General features: G+C 42.7%; 1 protein-coding gene across 3 annotated transcripts in view; it reads left to right on the forward strand.

The window, feature by feature from the left end:
* The first annotated feature begins 241 nt into the window (after positions 1-241).
* Positions 242-16,505, forward strand: part of LOC122561310 (zinc finger matrin-type protein 4) — a 383,561-nt gene continuing 367,297 nt past the window's right edge. For 2 of the 3 annotated variants that reach the window (XM_043712992.2, XM_043712994.2), the window contains exons 1-2: positions 242-463; positions 9,242-9,346. In XM_043712992.2, coding sequence (XP_043568927.2) covers positions 9,242-9,346 — 105 coding nt within the window. In that variant the 5' untranslated portion in view covers positions 242-463. The remainder of the gene's footprint in view (positions 464-9,241; positions 9,347-16,505) is intronic. The other variant, XM_043712993.2, reaches the window with a different exon arrangement.

The raw sequence follows: 16,505 nt of genomic DNA on the forward strand, positions 1-16,505 counted from the left end.
ATAAAGGGTTAATGAAAAATAAAATCTTCTAGTGGCTTTGAACATAGCAGTTCATTCCATCATTGACTTTGAAAGAGGAAAGATACACGTAGTAAAGAAAAGCAGGGCAGCGTTGGGTGTGGAATTTGAGATGAGCCAGCCTTTATGTTTCATTTCTGGCCTAAATAACTCATTTACTTAGGAGGAAAGAATTGTTTTCCTCTCTCTCTCTCTGTCAATTCGTGAGACTGAATGTTGGAGGCGCTGTGTGTTTGGTACCAGGCATAGTGTCACGTAGAGAGAATCGTCCATCCCAGATTACTAGCAAATCATCACATCTCCACACACACACTGTCCCTTCACCGACACCATCTCACCGAGATAGGGGCCAGGGGGCTGAAGACAGAAGGATAAGGAGAAACGAAAAACCGGCAGAAAAGAAACTAAAAACAGCAACATTCCTCCCCATTCTAACGAGTTCAGGGTGAGTCGATTTTAATGTCATGAAAATATGATGTTACAAATATTTACAGTACCGTAAAACTAAACTAATGAGATGATCGGATGTCTCACTTTAACGATTTTTAAAGTATATTGTGATTTTAATTATATATTCCAAGTCAGCATTTTTTTTAACCTATGACTGGGCTAGTGCTGTTGAGTGTGCAAATTGTTGACTACTTTTCCAACAACGTTGAGTAAAATGTAGAGAAATAAACAACGTTCTCATTAGTGAGAGACAGGCGCTGATGCTAATTGTCAGGATGTTTATTAAATATCCAATCGCTAAATATTTAGATACTTAAAACAAAATCGCTTCCCTCCAAACGTGTTAAAGTGTTATGACTGTGAGGCTACCTCAGAAGAGAGAAAGCGTTTCTGCAGATTTTGTTTAAAAAGAATAAAGTTCACAGTTTAAACCAAGTCAGCTGGCAGTGCCTTTGGACACAAAGTACAAAACAGGTCACTTTTTGTGCTGTCATGGGCGCCAGAAATGGTCTACCAATCTTGTTCCTCTCATTGTGTTTTCTGAGGACAGTCTTCTACATAGGAACCAGCCACCTTCACACTGATCTTGGAGGGGTAAGGAACCTGAGTGATACCGTTTTGGCTAAACAACCTTTTCATATTGCTTTCTGTTACTGAGAATCATCAAGCAAATAGACAGAATTTCTCCCAAAGAGATACAAAAGATTTCCTTCTCTATCCTACAGAAATTAGTTCTTCACACCCCTCCTGCAGTTCCTTTGTGTATGTCAGCACTGGCATCTGTAGAGATATAATGGCTCCTTTCATTATCATTAGACTTCTTCACAGGTAACAGGATGGTTCTTAATTTGCAAAGAGCTGTTCAGCACCTGGTTGAGGGGATATTTCTGAGAAAGTTGGCAAAACTAAGTAGGTAGTTTCAACACTGGGGATCTTTATATTATAGAACCAGTTTGGTTTATGAACTTTGTATTTGTTTTCCCTGTAAATTGGCTATGGTATTATATTAGAAGCTACATAGGGCTGAGAGAAACAGGCCATTCAACTCAATCAGTGTTTACACTTTACTCGAGTTTCCTGCTTCATGTCACTCTCTCAGCAGAATATTGTCTTCTTTTCTCTCCCATGTTTAGCTGATTTGTGCATATGCATCAAAGCAATCTGCCTTAATTTTCCCATGAGCTGGGGTGCCCATGTTTAGATCCTGTCCAGGTAAAGACACTTCACCTGAACTTCCTATCAGATTTATCAATGTCTATACAATACGTGGGGACACTTTCTGTTACAGAAATGTTGTATGCAATTAAAAATCTGAAGTGCAGGTTCATGTGGAATTTCACTGATCACTTTCAGGTCATGAATGTGTTTTTAAAGGTTTTGAAAATCAATCGCAATGATTCAAACTTGTACTTTTGCTGACTTCAACCTTTCTTGGTTGTGGTAACAGTTGGTTTGTGTAGGGATTGTCTTTGGGTTTAAAGAAAATACACTGATGATAACCCTGACCTTTCTTCTCCACTGAAAGAAAAGTTGCTACCAAGGTGAAATCTACTTCCTCCAGCCTGACTCCTCACTGTCATTTTGTTTTTGTGGTTGAATTGTTGTTCTCGACAAGGTTTGGGTACATTTAGTGCTTGAGAATAAGGACACTTCTGAATTTCGAGCAGTGTTCACAGCACATCCTGCCAAGTCGGGTTTTGTACAGTTCTTTGGTTTCTGCCACAACAATATACCTTAAGCCAACTTGGAAAAACAGCCCTTACTGCCCATCTCCTAGTGCGGTCACCCAGATCCCACACTGATTTAAAGTGTTAGCTTGTGGATAATTTTGAGTTCTGAGCTCGCTTCCTCTCTATGTCCCTCTCTCTCTTTCTCTAACTCTGTATTGCTATCTACTTCTCATCTTTTCTCACTCTCTATCACTCTGTTTCTCTATCTCTATTACTCTCTCTTCCAATGTCCATATCTCTATCACTCTCTTTCTCTCTAGGTATATTTCTCTCTTACTCTCTATTTCTCTCTCCTTATCACTCCATCTCTCTATCACTCTCTCTATATCTCTCTCTATCACCATCACTCTCTTTCTCCCTATTATATCTTTCTTGCATTCTCTATTTCTCTGTTTTTAACACTCTCTCTTTCTTTCTATCACTCGCTATCCCTCTCATTCCAACTTCACTAGAAAACCCCAGAATGCCACCTTTGATGGCCTCTATCTCTTGCCACAACCACATGAAAGAAATAGTGTGGTGGAATTGAGGAGAAAGAACATTGTTTCCAAATAAGAAACAGAACAAAGGGACTGGGAGACCGCCCAACCCCCTACTTTACAAACTTGGTAAATCGTATGTAAATGATTGAGAATTTAATAACTCACACTGACACATCATGGCCTGTGGGCTTTAATAAAAAACGCAGATTACAGTTGACCTTTCATTTTTATTCCGCAAATGAAAGAGGCGTGCTTTATTTGCATTGTGATATGTTTATAATTATGCAACCCTATTATTGATTTATGCATTTTAAAATAATTATCTGTAACTATGTTACAAAATATCATTATTTGTTTTATTTGTATTGTCATCATAATTTGGCATCTATTGCTGCACTGATGATTTTCCAATATACCTATATATTCTATCTATCTATGTATTGATTCATCTATTTATCCTGTGCCTTTCCATCTCTCTTCAAATTCTTTAATCATTGCGCGTCTCTTTCTTTCATTTCTCTATCTCCTCTCTCTCTTCCTTCTCTCTGTTTATCTTACATTTGTTACTTTATCTTTGATGCCCCACTCATCGTTGTTCCCATCCATTTGGGAGTTGAGAAACTGATGTGAGTTTCTTTCTGATACATACTGACCTCTTCAAAGAGAGGCTCATTAAAGACATTTCGATCCATAGTCTCCATCCACATCCGAGTGAGTACAAACTATTTTATTCTGATGTTAAAGCCATCACCACAGTCGTCCCAGAGACAGGATAGTGTGTGTAGGCTAACATTCAGGATTTGGAGCAGATCACTTTGAAAGGAAATTGAGTGAAGGATTGCTGGTTTCATTCAGACTTTCAACTGTGCTGTTTGTTATGTGTAAAACATATGAGCAGATAATATTCTGGGTGCGCATGTAACAGGAGTGATTCTGATGATGAAGGACATTTACCAGGATATTGCTGGGAATGGAGGATTTGAGTTACAAAGAAAGGCTGGATAGGCTGTGACATTTTTTAAGGCAAAAATGAGGGCTGCAGATGCTGGAAAGCAGAGTTTAGATCAGAGTGGTGCTGGAAAAGTACAGCAGGTCAGGCAGCATCTGAGGAGCAGGAAAATCGACGCTTCGGGCACCATTCCTGATGAAGGGCTTTTGCCCGAAACGTCGATTTTCCTGCTCTTTGGATGCTGCCTGACCTGCTGTGCTTTTCCAGCACCACTCTGATCTAAACTGTGACTTTTTTCACTGGAGCGTAGGAGGTTGGGTGACAACCTTATAATAGTTTGTAAAATAATGAGGGGTATAGAGGGAGTTGATGGTAGTTGTCTTTTCCCTGGATTGGGGAATTCAAGAACGGGGGCGCATTTTTAAGGTGAGAGGGCAGAGATTTTAAAAAGACAAGGAGCACATTTTTTTACACAAGAGGGTGGATCACATGTGGAATGAAAGTCCTGAGGAAGTGGTGGATCTGGGTATAATTACAACGTTGAAAAGACATTTGGACAAGAAGGTGAATAGGAAAAGTTTGGAGGGATATTGGCCAGGAGCAGGCAGTTTAGTTTGGGATTATGTTCAGCATGGACCGGTTGAGCCAAAGGGTCTGTTTCTGTGCTGTATGACTCTATGAATCTATGAGCCCACAGACTAGGAACATGCCATAATTTACTCCAAGTCTTTACACAATTAACTAACCTTAAAATAGGTGGCTGAAAGGCAGCTACAATTGATCAGAGTGCCTCCAGAATTAGAACGACACAGAGAGTCATGTGAGTGAGGCAAAATGTCAGGTAGACACTGGGCTTGCTGCGCTTAACTGTGCTACAGAGACTCAATGTACAGGTTTGTACATGACGGCAGCATTGTTGAAGGTCAGTCAGTGTGCTGGGGAACGGAGTACGAGCAGGTCCCTGAACATCAGAGAAGGAGGAAGAGAGTAATTGTTCTGGCAAATAATGACACCATCACTGCACGATCCGTCTAGAGTGACCTTGTGAATGATAATAAATTACAACTTTTTTTAAAAAATGCATCAGCATAGCAAACAACGTAATTTATAACAAAATAATAATCATTTCAATCTAACTAACATTTCAATTATCTGTTAATATTTTAGCTTAGGGAGTCATGTGGGGCCATTTCTGTCCACTTTAGGATAGTGACTGCAACTCTCCCTGACTTTCTCACCAACTGTGGACAGAATTCAGAGTTAAAAGCAATCAGTAATCATGACACGTAATTGCCTGTGCCCCTGCCACCCCTATTTAATCATTTGCTTTTGGAGAAAGAGAATGAATTGAAATGGAGATAAAAGCAAATATTTCAAAAGAAGACACAATCTGGGATATCTGAGCCACTCCGTGAAACTTCTTAAACTCTTGATAACTGGAGCTGAGTGATTTTCCAGACTACTGGAATTGGCACTTAATGTGGTTTCATCAGCTGATTTCTTACTGTCTAGACAATTTTCTTTTGGTGCATCATTTACAGCAGTGCTAACTCTTGCTTTGTGCAATAACAGCAGTGAAACATAGACTACATAGTGCCAGACAGGAGAGAAGACTGAACGTCTTCCAATTGAGGAGTATCCGCTGTATCCTGGGCATATCCTGGCAAGACAGAGAGTCTAATGCAGTGGTCCTATCTCGCATTGGCTTTCTCAGCATGTACACTCTGCTCAGGCAGCGGTGACTGTGCTGGTTGGGCCACATCCACCGCATGGAGGATGGCCGCATCCCAAAGGACATCCTCAATGGAGAGCTCGCACCCGGGAAGAGACCCACTGGGCGTCCTGAGCTGCGGTACAAGGACATCTGCATGAGGGATATGAAGGGGCTTGATATTGTTATGGAATCCTGGGAAAGGTTTGCAGCTTACAGTACGAGATGTAGAAGCACCCTGAACCAACACCTTAAAACAGGGGAAAAGAAGCTGATGAGTGCTGCAGCAGACAAGTGGGCACCAAGGAAGGAGTACAACAGCTCGAGCAGATCAATGACCACATACAGATGTGACCTCTGCGACCGGGACTGTCACTCCAGTATTGGTCTCTTCAGTCACAAGTGACATTGCTTCAGGGAAGCAGAAAGCCAGAACAAACAGGATGCAACCTATGGTCAGCCATGACCGAAAGGGGCCTCACTCACACAAATCTTGCAATGTTCCCAAAAGTCTTCGGCTCCTCTTGGAGGAGATTTGATGGTGAGCATTAGCGGATTATGTTTGACAGCTAGAAAACCATAGATCATTCACATGAACATCATGGGCCCACAAGGTTATGTTCTCCTAATTGGAACTTTGAAGTTACAATCCCTGAGGAAGGAGTCATTGATTCTACCACTGATGGACTAAGCAAGGTGACTTTAGGTTAATCCCACCCAAAAGCCAGTAAATGAGATTTTGTGTAACAGCTACCCAGGTGTGTAAAGATTTCAGGACCCTGGAGCAACGTTATGATGATGTTACAGAGCTTCTCTCATAGGGTATAAATAGCACAATGTGTACAGAGTTAATTAGATGAACTAGGCTAATGAGTTGGAGAGAGAGAGAGACACACAGAGAGTGTGTGTGTGAGAGAGAGAGAGAGAGGGAGAAACATGTGCAAGAAGAAGTGAAGTTGAATGATTAGTCTTGAGCAGTATAGCTAATTGAATAGTCCATCAGTGTTAGGAAGATAGGAACAAGACTAGGTCCAGAGACATAGGAGAAAGTGATGACTGCAGATGCTGGAGATCAGAGCTTAAAAATGTGTTGCTGTAAAAGCGCAGCAGTTCAGGCAGCATCAAAGGAGCAGGAGAATCGACGTTTCGGGCATAAGCCCTTCTTCAGGAATGAGGAGGGTGTGCCAAGCAGGCTAAGATAAAAGGTAGGGGGGAGGGACTTGAGGGAGGGGCGCTGGGAATGCGATAGGTGGGAGGAGGTTAAGGTGAGGGTGATAGGCCGGAGAGGGGATGGGGGCGGAGAAGTCAGGAAGAAGATTGCAGGTCAAGAAGGTGGTGCTGAGTCTGAGGGTTGGGACTGAGATAAGGTGGGGGGAGGGGAAATGAGAAAGCTGGAGAAATCTGCATTCATCCCTTGTGATTGGAGGGTTCCTAGGCAGAAGATGAGGCGCTCTTCCTCCAGGCGTCGTGTTGCTATGGTCTGGCAATGGAGGAGGCCAAGGACCTGCATGTCCTTGGCAGAATGGGAGGGGGAGTTAAAGTGTTGAGCCACGGGGCGGTTGGGTTGGTTGGTGCGGGTGTCCCAGAGGTGTTCTCTGAAACGTTCCGCAAGTAGGCGGCCTGTCTCCCCAATGTATAGGAGGCCACATCGGGTGCAGCGGATGAAGTAAATGATGTGTGTGAAGGTGCAGGTGAATTTCTGACGGATATGGAAGGATCCCTTGGGGCCTTGGGGCCTTGGAGGGAAGTAAGGTGGGCGCCAGTTTTGCATTTGTTGCGGTTGCAGGGGAAGGTGCCGGGAGTGGAGGTTTGGTTGGTGGGGAGCTGTGGATCGGACGAGGGAGTCACGGAGGGAGTGGTCTTTCCGGAATGCTGATAGGGGAGGGGAGGGAAATATATCCTTGGTGGTGGGGCCTGTTTGGAGGTGGCGGAAATGACGGCAGATGATACGATGTATCTGGAGGTTGGTGGGGTGGTAGGTGAGGACCAGTGGGGTTCTGTCCTGGTGGCGATTGGAGGGGCGGGGTTCAAGGGCAGAGGAGCGGGAAGTGGAGGAGATGCAGTGGAGAGCATCGTCAACCACGTCTGAGGGGAAATTGCGGCCTTTGAAGAAGGAGGCCATCTGGGTTGTTCGATTTTGGAATTGGTCCTCCTGGGAGCAGATGCGGCGAAGGTGAAGGAATTGGGAATATGGGATGGCGTTTTTACAGGGGGCAGGGTGGGAGGAGGTGTAATCTATCTAGGTCCAGAGACAGGATAGTATATGTAAACTAACAGTCAGGACTTTGAGCAGATCATTTTGAAAGGAGACTAAATGAAGGATATTGGTTTCATTCAGACTTTTAACTGTGCTATTCATTATGTGGAAAGTATACGAGCGGGGAATGTTGTTTTCGGGTTTGCACATTTCTCCATTCAATAAAATCATGGCTGATCTGTAGCCTAGCTCCATATACCTGCTTTTGGCCCATATTCCTTAATAATTTTGCTTCACAAAAATTTATTTATCTCAGATTTAAAATTAATGACTGATCCACTGCTGTCAATGAAAGTGAGTCCCAAACACTTGTGTGTAGAAGTGCTTCCTAACATTTCTCCTGAACAGTCCTCGTATTTTGACTATGGCCCTAGTTTCCTGATGAAGGGCTTCTGCCTGAAACATTAATTTTCCTGCTCCTCGGACGCTGCCTGACCTGCTGTATGTTTTCAGCACCACACCCTCGACTCTGATCTCCCGTGTCTGCAGTCCTCACTTTCTCCTAGTTTTAGAATCCCCAACCAGTGAAAGTCTTTATCTACCCTGTGTTTCCCCAATAATACTTTGAAGACTCCAATCAGATCCTTAACCTGCTAAATTCATGAGTGAACAGGCCTAAATTGTATAATTTCTCCTCGTAATTTAACCTCAGAAGTCTAGGTTTCATATATTGTAACAGATTAGATTGGTGTAGCACTGAAGCATCATAATATTTGCTATTAAAGTACAATTTATTAAGAAGTTACGCCTCAAGAAAGTCCCTTCTCCTCAATCAGTCTGTTTAGAATCTGAGCACATCGATGCAGGTACAAAAATACACAAAGCAAAAGGCTCCCTTGTGAATGTGTCACTAATTTAAAATTGTATTATGTAAAATACATAACACAGAAAGTAGCTATTCTGCCCCATTGGACTGCGCTTGTGTTTATAATCTGCATGAGTCTCCTGTTACCCACCTTCATTTAAAGCTTTTTAATTTTTTTATTCATTTACAGGATATAGCATCACTGGCAAGCCTAGCATTTATTGTTCATCCCTAATTGCCATTGAAATTCCTTTCTCCCTCATGCGTTTGTCTAGAAGCTCTTCAAATACATTGACCGCTCCCTGTGAGAGCGAGTTCCACATTCTCACCAATCTGGGTAAAGATGTTTTTCCCAAATTCCTGATTGGATTTAAGCAACGGGAATATCGAAGGAATCAAACTAAAAGAACCTCGACATGAACACAACAGTTCCCAGCAAAAGAAGACAAATAAACTTTCCAATGGAATCCTAATTGTTGTCTGTCTGAATACTGCAGGCACAAGGTGTCAAATATTGTGAGTGAAAGGAATTATATTTTCATCACTTATATGCAGTGGAGGCCATGGGGAAGCATATCGGAGTGGGGACTATAAATGGATTCAAATGACAATTAATTTGTTTCTACAGCCAGAATGAGATAGAGTTAACAGACGTGTTTTGTCTGGATTTCTGGTCTTCTTTCCAATTCAAAGAACTCTTTTGATTTTTCTAAATAAAGTGCACAATCTCACTGGGGTCTGTACAATTAACTCAGACACTATTTATTTCAGCCTCCAGCTGCCAATGTCGCTCCAGGCGTCTTATGTCTGTCTGTGTATCTTCTTTTTCTCTTTTGCAGATGAAATCTGCGGGGACAGGTGAAACGGAGTTGTTCACAGACAGTTACTGTAACATCTGCAATGCACAGTTAATCTCTGAGTCCCAGAGAGTAGCACATTACGAGGTAAAGAATATTGGCACTCTATCACCCACTCCTAACCCCTGACCCTTCCCAAAAGATTAAATCCTTTTAGCAGGCTGTTTCACTCGTCAGGAGACAGTAGGGTCTTCCTCCAGTTGCTTGGGAATTAAAAATAAAACAAAAATAAGAGTCATATCCTAAGTGGATGGAAGAAATGATAGAAAGAATTGTATTTATGTCCCGTTTTTCATGACCTCATGATTTCCCAAAGCACTTCAGAGTGATTTAAGATCATCACTCTTGTAAATAGGCAACATGGCAGCCAATTTGTACAAAGCAAGTTCCCACAAAGTACAATGTGTTACCACTGATGATCTTTGTATTCAGTCGTTGGCTGAGGTATAAACGTTGGCCAAGACAATACTGCTCAACTTTGAAATAGTGGCACCAAATCTTATACATTCACCTGGGAGGTCAGATGAAGCACTTGTTCCACAGTTCATGTAAAAGACAGTGAAAGATTTCCTAAGTACTGCACTGCACTGTCAGATTGGACTTGGTGGTCAACTCCTTGCAATGGAGCATGAACCCACAAGCTTTTGACTTTAGTGGGGGAAGGCTACCAACTGAGAGTCAAAGTTGCCTGGATCCAAAGGCTTTTCCATATATTCAAAGTCATTGTCAGGTACAGTTACACAACCCTTTATTCAAAATTCTGAAATCCAAAATCAGAAAATTTTTCGTGGAGTGTGGAGCGTCATTTTGGCGTGGGAACTGGTGACCTAACACCACCCCCACTCGAACCATGTCACTCAGATGTGACATGGCGACATGGCCCAGCACTGGCAAGTGTCAATTGTGTCTCATACTGTTCACATGTGCATCTACCGTTAGGCCCCTTTTTTATTTCGCTGTGAAAATGTAATTTATTCCGAAATCTGAAACATTCCGAATTCCGGAGAACAGCTGGCCCCAGGGATTTTGGATAAGGGATTGTGTACCTGTACTGACTGCAGGAAACCCACAGGCAGTAGGTGATTAGTCCATTAAAGTTGCAAGTGCCAATCTTCCAGAGATGTCAGGAGTCAGGGATCTGATCAAAACATATTGAGACAGATCAAAAGCCCTTGGTAAACATAGAACATTGTGCTCATTGTCAAAAGGAGAGCTGTTTGAGATGAACATTAGAAAGTACATCACGAGATCCCAGGGAGCCTGTACGTCCAACAGATCACTGCCCATTCATCATTTCATTTTGCAATATCTTCTGCAATGATGGCTCTCCTTGAGTAGAAGAGATTGGCTTTCCAGGCTTAGGACGGGAGCTCAAAGAGTGTTTCAAATATTCCCAGGACAGAGATAGCACAGGTTTACATACTGAATAAAGCTTCTTCTACATTGTCCTCATTAGACATTCCATGAACGGGTACAACAGAGTAAAATTCCCTCTACACTGTCCTGATTAAACACTCCAAGGAGAGGTACAGCATGAACTCAGATACAATGTAAAGCTCCTTCTACACTGTCCTCATTAAACACTCCCAGGACAGGTGCACCACAGGGTTCAATACAGATTAAAATTCCCTCTACACTGTCCCCATCAAATACTCCCAGAACAGGTACAGCACTGGATTAGATACAGAGTGAAGTTCCCTTTACAGTGTCCCCATCAAACACTTGCAAGACAAAGGACAGCACTGAGTTAAATACAGAATAAAGCTTCCTCAAAACTGGGGCATTCAACACATCAGATAGATTGCAGGCTGAATGCAGAGCTAAATCTCAGGTGTTCTATGTATTTTCTTATAATGAGAAACTCTGTCAGTTCAAAGTGGAAGATTAACTACATGATACTTTTCATTTGACAAATGTTCTGGTTCCTGAAAGTTTTGTCGTAAATATTTTGTCAAAATGTACAGGGCAGATGTGGGGATGATGTTCCTTATTGTCTGAGAATCTAGCACTGCGGTTTGGGACAGAGATTAGGTGCAAGTTTTGGTCAGAAGGTCATGAGTCTTTGGAACTCTCTTTCTGATATGGTTTTGAAAGCAGAGTGTTTGAATATTTTTTCAAGCAGAGACGGATAGATTCTGAGTGAACAAGAGTGTGAAAAGCTATCCGAGGACAGGCAGGAATGTGGATTTGAGGCCTCAGTCTGGTCAGTCATGATCTTATTGAATGGTGGAGCAGGCCTGAGGCACTGAATGTGGTTGTTTCATGTACTCAGGTGTATTAAGAAAATGAGGAGAAGGTGAGGTCTGCAGATGCTGGAGATCAGAGCTGAAAATGTGTTGCTGGAAAAGCGCAGCAGGTCAGGCAGCATCCAGGGAACAGGAGAATCGACGTTTCGGGCATAAGCCCTTCTTCAGGATTCCTGAAGAAGGGCTTATGCCCGAAACGTCGATTCTCCTGTTCCCTGGAAGCTGCCTGACCTGCTGCGCTTTTCCAGCAACACATTTTCAGCTCTGTATTAAGAAAACCCCTTACCACCTCTGACCTTCACATTAATGAATCAATGCAGTCATTTGTTACATTAGTATGGCATCTAAAATGAACGGGAAGTGCTGGAAAAACAACTGAATCATAGACTCTCCACAGTGTGGAAAGAGGTCATTCGGCCCATTGAGTATACACTGACCTTCGAAAGAGCAAGCCAACTAGACCCAGTTCCCCACCCTATCCCCATATTTCTCATTGCTAATCCACCTAACCTACACATCCCTGGACACTCTGGGCAATTTAGCATGGCTAATCCATCTAACCTGCATATGTGGGACTGTGGGAGGTAACAGGAGCATCACGCAGACACAGGCAAAACGTGCAAACTCCACACAGACAATCACCAAAGGTTGGAATTGAACCTGGATCCCTAGAACTGATAGGCAGCAGTGCTGAGCCACCCTGCCAAACCAAGAATGAATTTACATTTCTGTAGCACCCTTCATGATCACAGCATATCCTGACGCACTTTCCAGCCAACACTCAGGAAATGCCCAGCGAGCTGGGCAGCATTTGTGGAGAGAGAAACAGAGTTCATGTTTCATGTCACTGTTCTGCTCATCAGAAATGGCTGAGAGTCACAGTGTTTAGGGCTAGAAAGGAACAAAATTTCAGAACTGTACAGAATGTAAGGCAAAAAGAAAAAAACATTGTTGTGTCATAAGATGTACAGACCCATTACTCTGCATAAATTTATTAGACTTTCAAAAGCTGCTCAATTACTTTATCAGTGGTTTCTCAGTTTATTGGCAATAGGATAAAGCATGAGATCATTTTATTGTTTTGGGAGGAAAGGATTTTCTGTCATGTGTGACATTGCTACTGTTTGTAAACATCTTGAGCTCAGTTTGAGGGAGTTTCACAGCTTCTGGAGATCTGGACAATCTCCTGACTCTGACTTGTAAGCATGTCCCCATTGCAGGGGGGTCAGGATTAGCTCTGTAAGCTGGCTGCTAATGCGGGGTGATGCCAAAAGAATGGGTTCAATCCTCGCACTGGCTGAGGTCACCATGAAGATCCAGCCTTTTCAACCTTGCCTGAGATTCAGTGACCCTTAGGTTAAACTCACCACCAGCCGTCTCTCTCCGATGAGAGTGCAGACTTTATCTTACTCTTCCTCATCGTGTGTCTGTCTGTGCTTCAGATATCCCTGCTCAGGATCCATTAGAAACAAGAGAATTGGAGGTGCACATCACGCACATACACACACTTTATAGCAAGTTAAATTCCTTTGATATCTAGTCAGTTTTTAATGTAGGAAAGCATGACAACCACAAGCTGTAACTCCCACAAGCTTCCAACGTAATAATGAACAAGTCAGACATTTAAATGTTGTTATCTGAGGGATGAATATTAGCCAGGATACTGGGGTGGGTGGGGATCCCCTGCTTTTTTTCAGAATAATGGCCAGGGAATTTTTCCTGAGGGCACGTACATACTGGGTTAGCATCTCATCTGAGGGACGGCTTCTCCAACAGTGCGGCACTCCCTTCATACTGCACTGGATTGTCTTCCTGAGCTATTAGCTCAATTTTGTGGCGTGGGTTGAAGGTTGTTATCAATGGAGTAGGGTTAATACTATATCTAGATGACCACAGCATCAGGTCAGACCCATGTAGAGAACCCTTGGAGCAGAGTGCAAATGAATTCTGCAATTTTGAAGCTAATGTCAAAGAATATAAACCACTTCAACTCAGTGAAGACAGGAATAATAAGGCCAGAGACCTGAGTACAAAGACTAACAATCTTCAAAGGAATATGGAAGCTTCTTTGGATGAGATGTTAAATTCTTTCACAGGATGTGGATATCACTGGCTGGGCCAACGTTAGTCCCTAATTGCCCTCGAAGGTGGTGATGATATACCTTGTTGAACAGATTAGGTGGGGGCTTTGCAGATAGGTACATCTAGTGCTGCTGGGGCAGGAATTCCCAGATTTTGACCCAGCAACTGTGAAGGAACAGTAATGTTGTTCCAATTCAGGAAGCTGCAAGGTTTGGAGAGAAAGATCTAACTGTGCAATTAATGAAGAAAAACAGAAAAATCCTCCCTGGTGTGTAAGGGCAGTCATCCCTCAGACAATGTTAAAAATCACTCAACACCAGGTTATAGTCCAGCAGGTTTATTTGGAAGCACTAGCTTTCAGAGCGCTGCTCCTTCACCAGGTGGTTGAAGCAGTGCTCCGAAAGCCAGTGCCTCCAAATAAACTTGTTGGACTATAACCTAGTGTTGTATGATTTTTAACTTTGTCCACTCCAGTCCAACACTGGCTCATCCACTTCATCCCTCAGTCAGCAACACTGACAAATGGGTTTTTGTCTTGTCATTATCACGTTGGTGGTAATGCAAATTAGTAATAGTGGAATGGTAGTTGCAGACAGAAGGATGAATTAAACCTGGGTCAGATAGGAGGAAAAGCCCAAGGATCAGAGTAATTGGACTCATATGTCTGCCTCACCTTTAAATAGTTAAAGTGTGTCACAGTTACACATGAAACAGTGATAGAGTCACAGACTTCCTGAAGAAGGGCATGTGCCCGAAACGTCGAATCTTCTGTTCCCTAGATGCTGCCTGACCTGCTGTGCTGTTCCAGCAATAAAGTTTCAGCTTTGATCTCCAGCGTCTGCAGACCTCACTTTCTCCTCACAGACTTCTACACCATAGGAAAAAGGCCGTTCAGTCTATTGAGCTAAAACCAACCACCTAACTATTTTAGTCCCATTCTCCAACATTTGGCCTGAACTTTGTATCAAAAATGTGGTGCTGGAAAAGCACAGCAGATCAGGCAGCATCCAAGCAGCAGGAGAATCAACATTTCAGGCATAAGCCCTTCATCAGGAAGACTTATGCCCAAAACGTCAATTCTCCTGCTCCTCTGAGGCTTCCTGACCTGCTGAGCTCTTCCAGCACCACACTCTTGATTCTGAACTCCAGCATCTGCAGCCCTCACTTTCTCCCAGAACCTTGTTTGCCTTGGCATCACTAGTGTACATCTAAATACTTCTTAGATGTTATAAGGTATCCCTAATCTCTTCCAGCATCTTTCAGTCCTTTCTTCATATTTGCTTTTCTTTCCCTCTTTCACGCTTCTGCCTCTACCTTGCTCCTGAAATATATCTGCTGTGTACAAGACTCCATTAGTAGCACTGGAAATGTGTTGCTGGAAAAGCGCAGCAGGTCAGGCAGCATCCAGGGAACAGGAGAATTGACGTTTCGGGCATAAGCCCTTCTTCAGGAAGAAGGGCTTATGCCCGAAACGTCGATTCTCCTGTTCCCTGGATGCTGCCTGACCTGCTGCGCTTTTCCAGCAACACATTTCCAGCTCTGATCTCCAGCATCTGCAGACCTTACTTTCTCCATTAGTAGCACTCTGAGTCAGAGTGAGGGGGAGGCGATGGTCTCGTGGTATTATTGATTAAACAGTTAACTCCAGAGACCCCAGTAATATTCTGGGGATCTGGGTTTAAAGCCAGCTGGGGCATATGCTGGAATTTGAATTCAACAATAATCTGGGAAATAAGAGAGCATGTTGATTATAAAACCTGTTACGACATGGGTAAATCCCTTTGCTAATTTAACCAGCAACACAGAAAAGCTTCATTGCGTGCTTTAATCTGTTGAAATTCAAGAGGCAAACAGCTATCCCAGAGGTCTCTATTTAAAGCAAAAATTAACAACTTTATTCTTTAAGTCTAACAGAGAATATGAACTAACAACTATTTACAAATCCTTTCTCTTAAACCTATCTTTTACCTCCCCCTCTACTAGTCCGATAAAAAATCCCGATTACGATTTACCAAAAAAAATCACATTTCAAAACCAGTCAGCTTTGCCGAGTTTCCTCTGTAGATTCTCTCTTCAGGTTGGCCTCAATGTTCTGCTGTGCAGGGTTCATCCACAGACTGGTGCCTCTCAGAGAGCTCTTAAACTAGCAACCTACATCTGTTGGTCTTTTGGCAGTTCTCTCTTCTGGCTAACTGTTAAAAATGACTGATATTTATACCCCAAAACGTTGGATCGTTTCATTGGTTTTAATATTATCAATATACTAAATTCAATCTTGATTGGAATTTGGTATCTTGGGGCATAATTTAAACTGATTGACCAAATTTGAATTTGTTTCAGTCTCTTAGCAACCCAACTACTTCTAGCTATTTGACCAAACGTTACATTGTTACCTTGTTCAGAACACTGTGCTAGCCAGAAATTTCAACTCCCTTCAAGGAACAGTACACCCACAACTTCATAACAAACCATTGCTGATAATCAGAATAAAACCCACTGGGTTCATTCATATTCCTTTAGGGAAGGGAACTGCCACTCTTACCTGGACAATTAGAGATGGGTAATAAATGCTGGAATAAAAGGTTGTGGGTTTATGTCCTATTCCAGAGAGTGAAGCATGAAACTCTAAGCTGACACTCCAGCATGGTACTGAGTAAGCGCTGGACTGTTGAAGGAACAATTTTTAGGATGAGACCTGAAATCAAAACCCCCACCTGCCTTCTCAGGTAAAAATAAAGGATCTCGTGACCATATTTTGGAGAATGGGATGGGAATTCCTTCCAGTGACCTAGTCAATATTTATACCTCAAACAATATCACAAATTGGACTATCTAGTCATTATCCTATCACTGTTTCTGGAATCTTGCTGTGTGCCAAAGTAACTGCACGTAATTGGGCAATCCCATGGACTTGTAAA

The sequence above is a fragment of the Chiloscyllium plagiosum genome, unplaced genomic scaffold (assembly GCF_037043375.1).
Source record: "Chiloscyllium plagiosum isolate Xiang-an unplaced genomic scaffold, Cpla_swu_hap1 HiC_scaffold_22, whole genome shotgun sequence".
Taxonomy (NCBI): Eukaryota; Metazoa; Chordata; class Chondrichthyes; order Orectolobiformes; family Hemiscylliidae; genus Chiloscyllium; species Chiloscyllium plagiosum.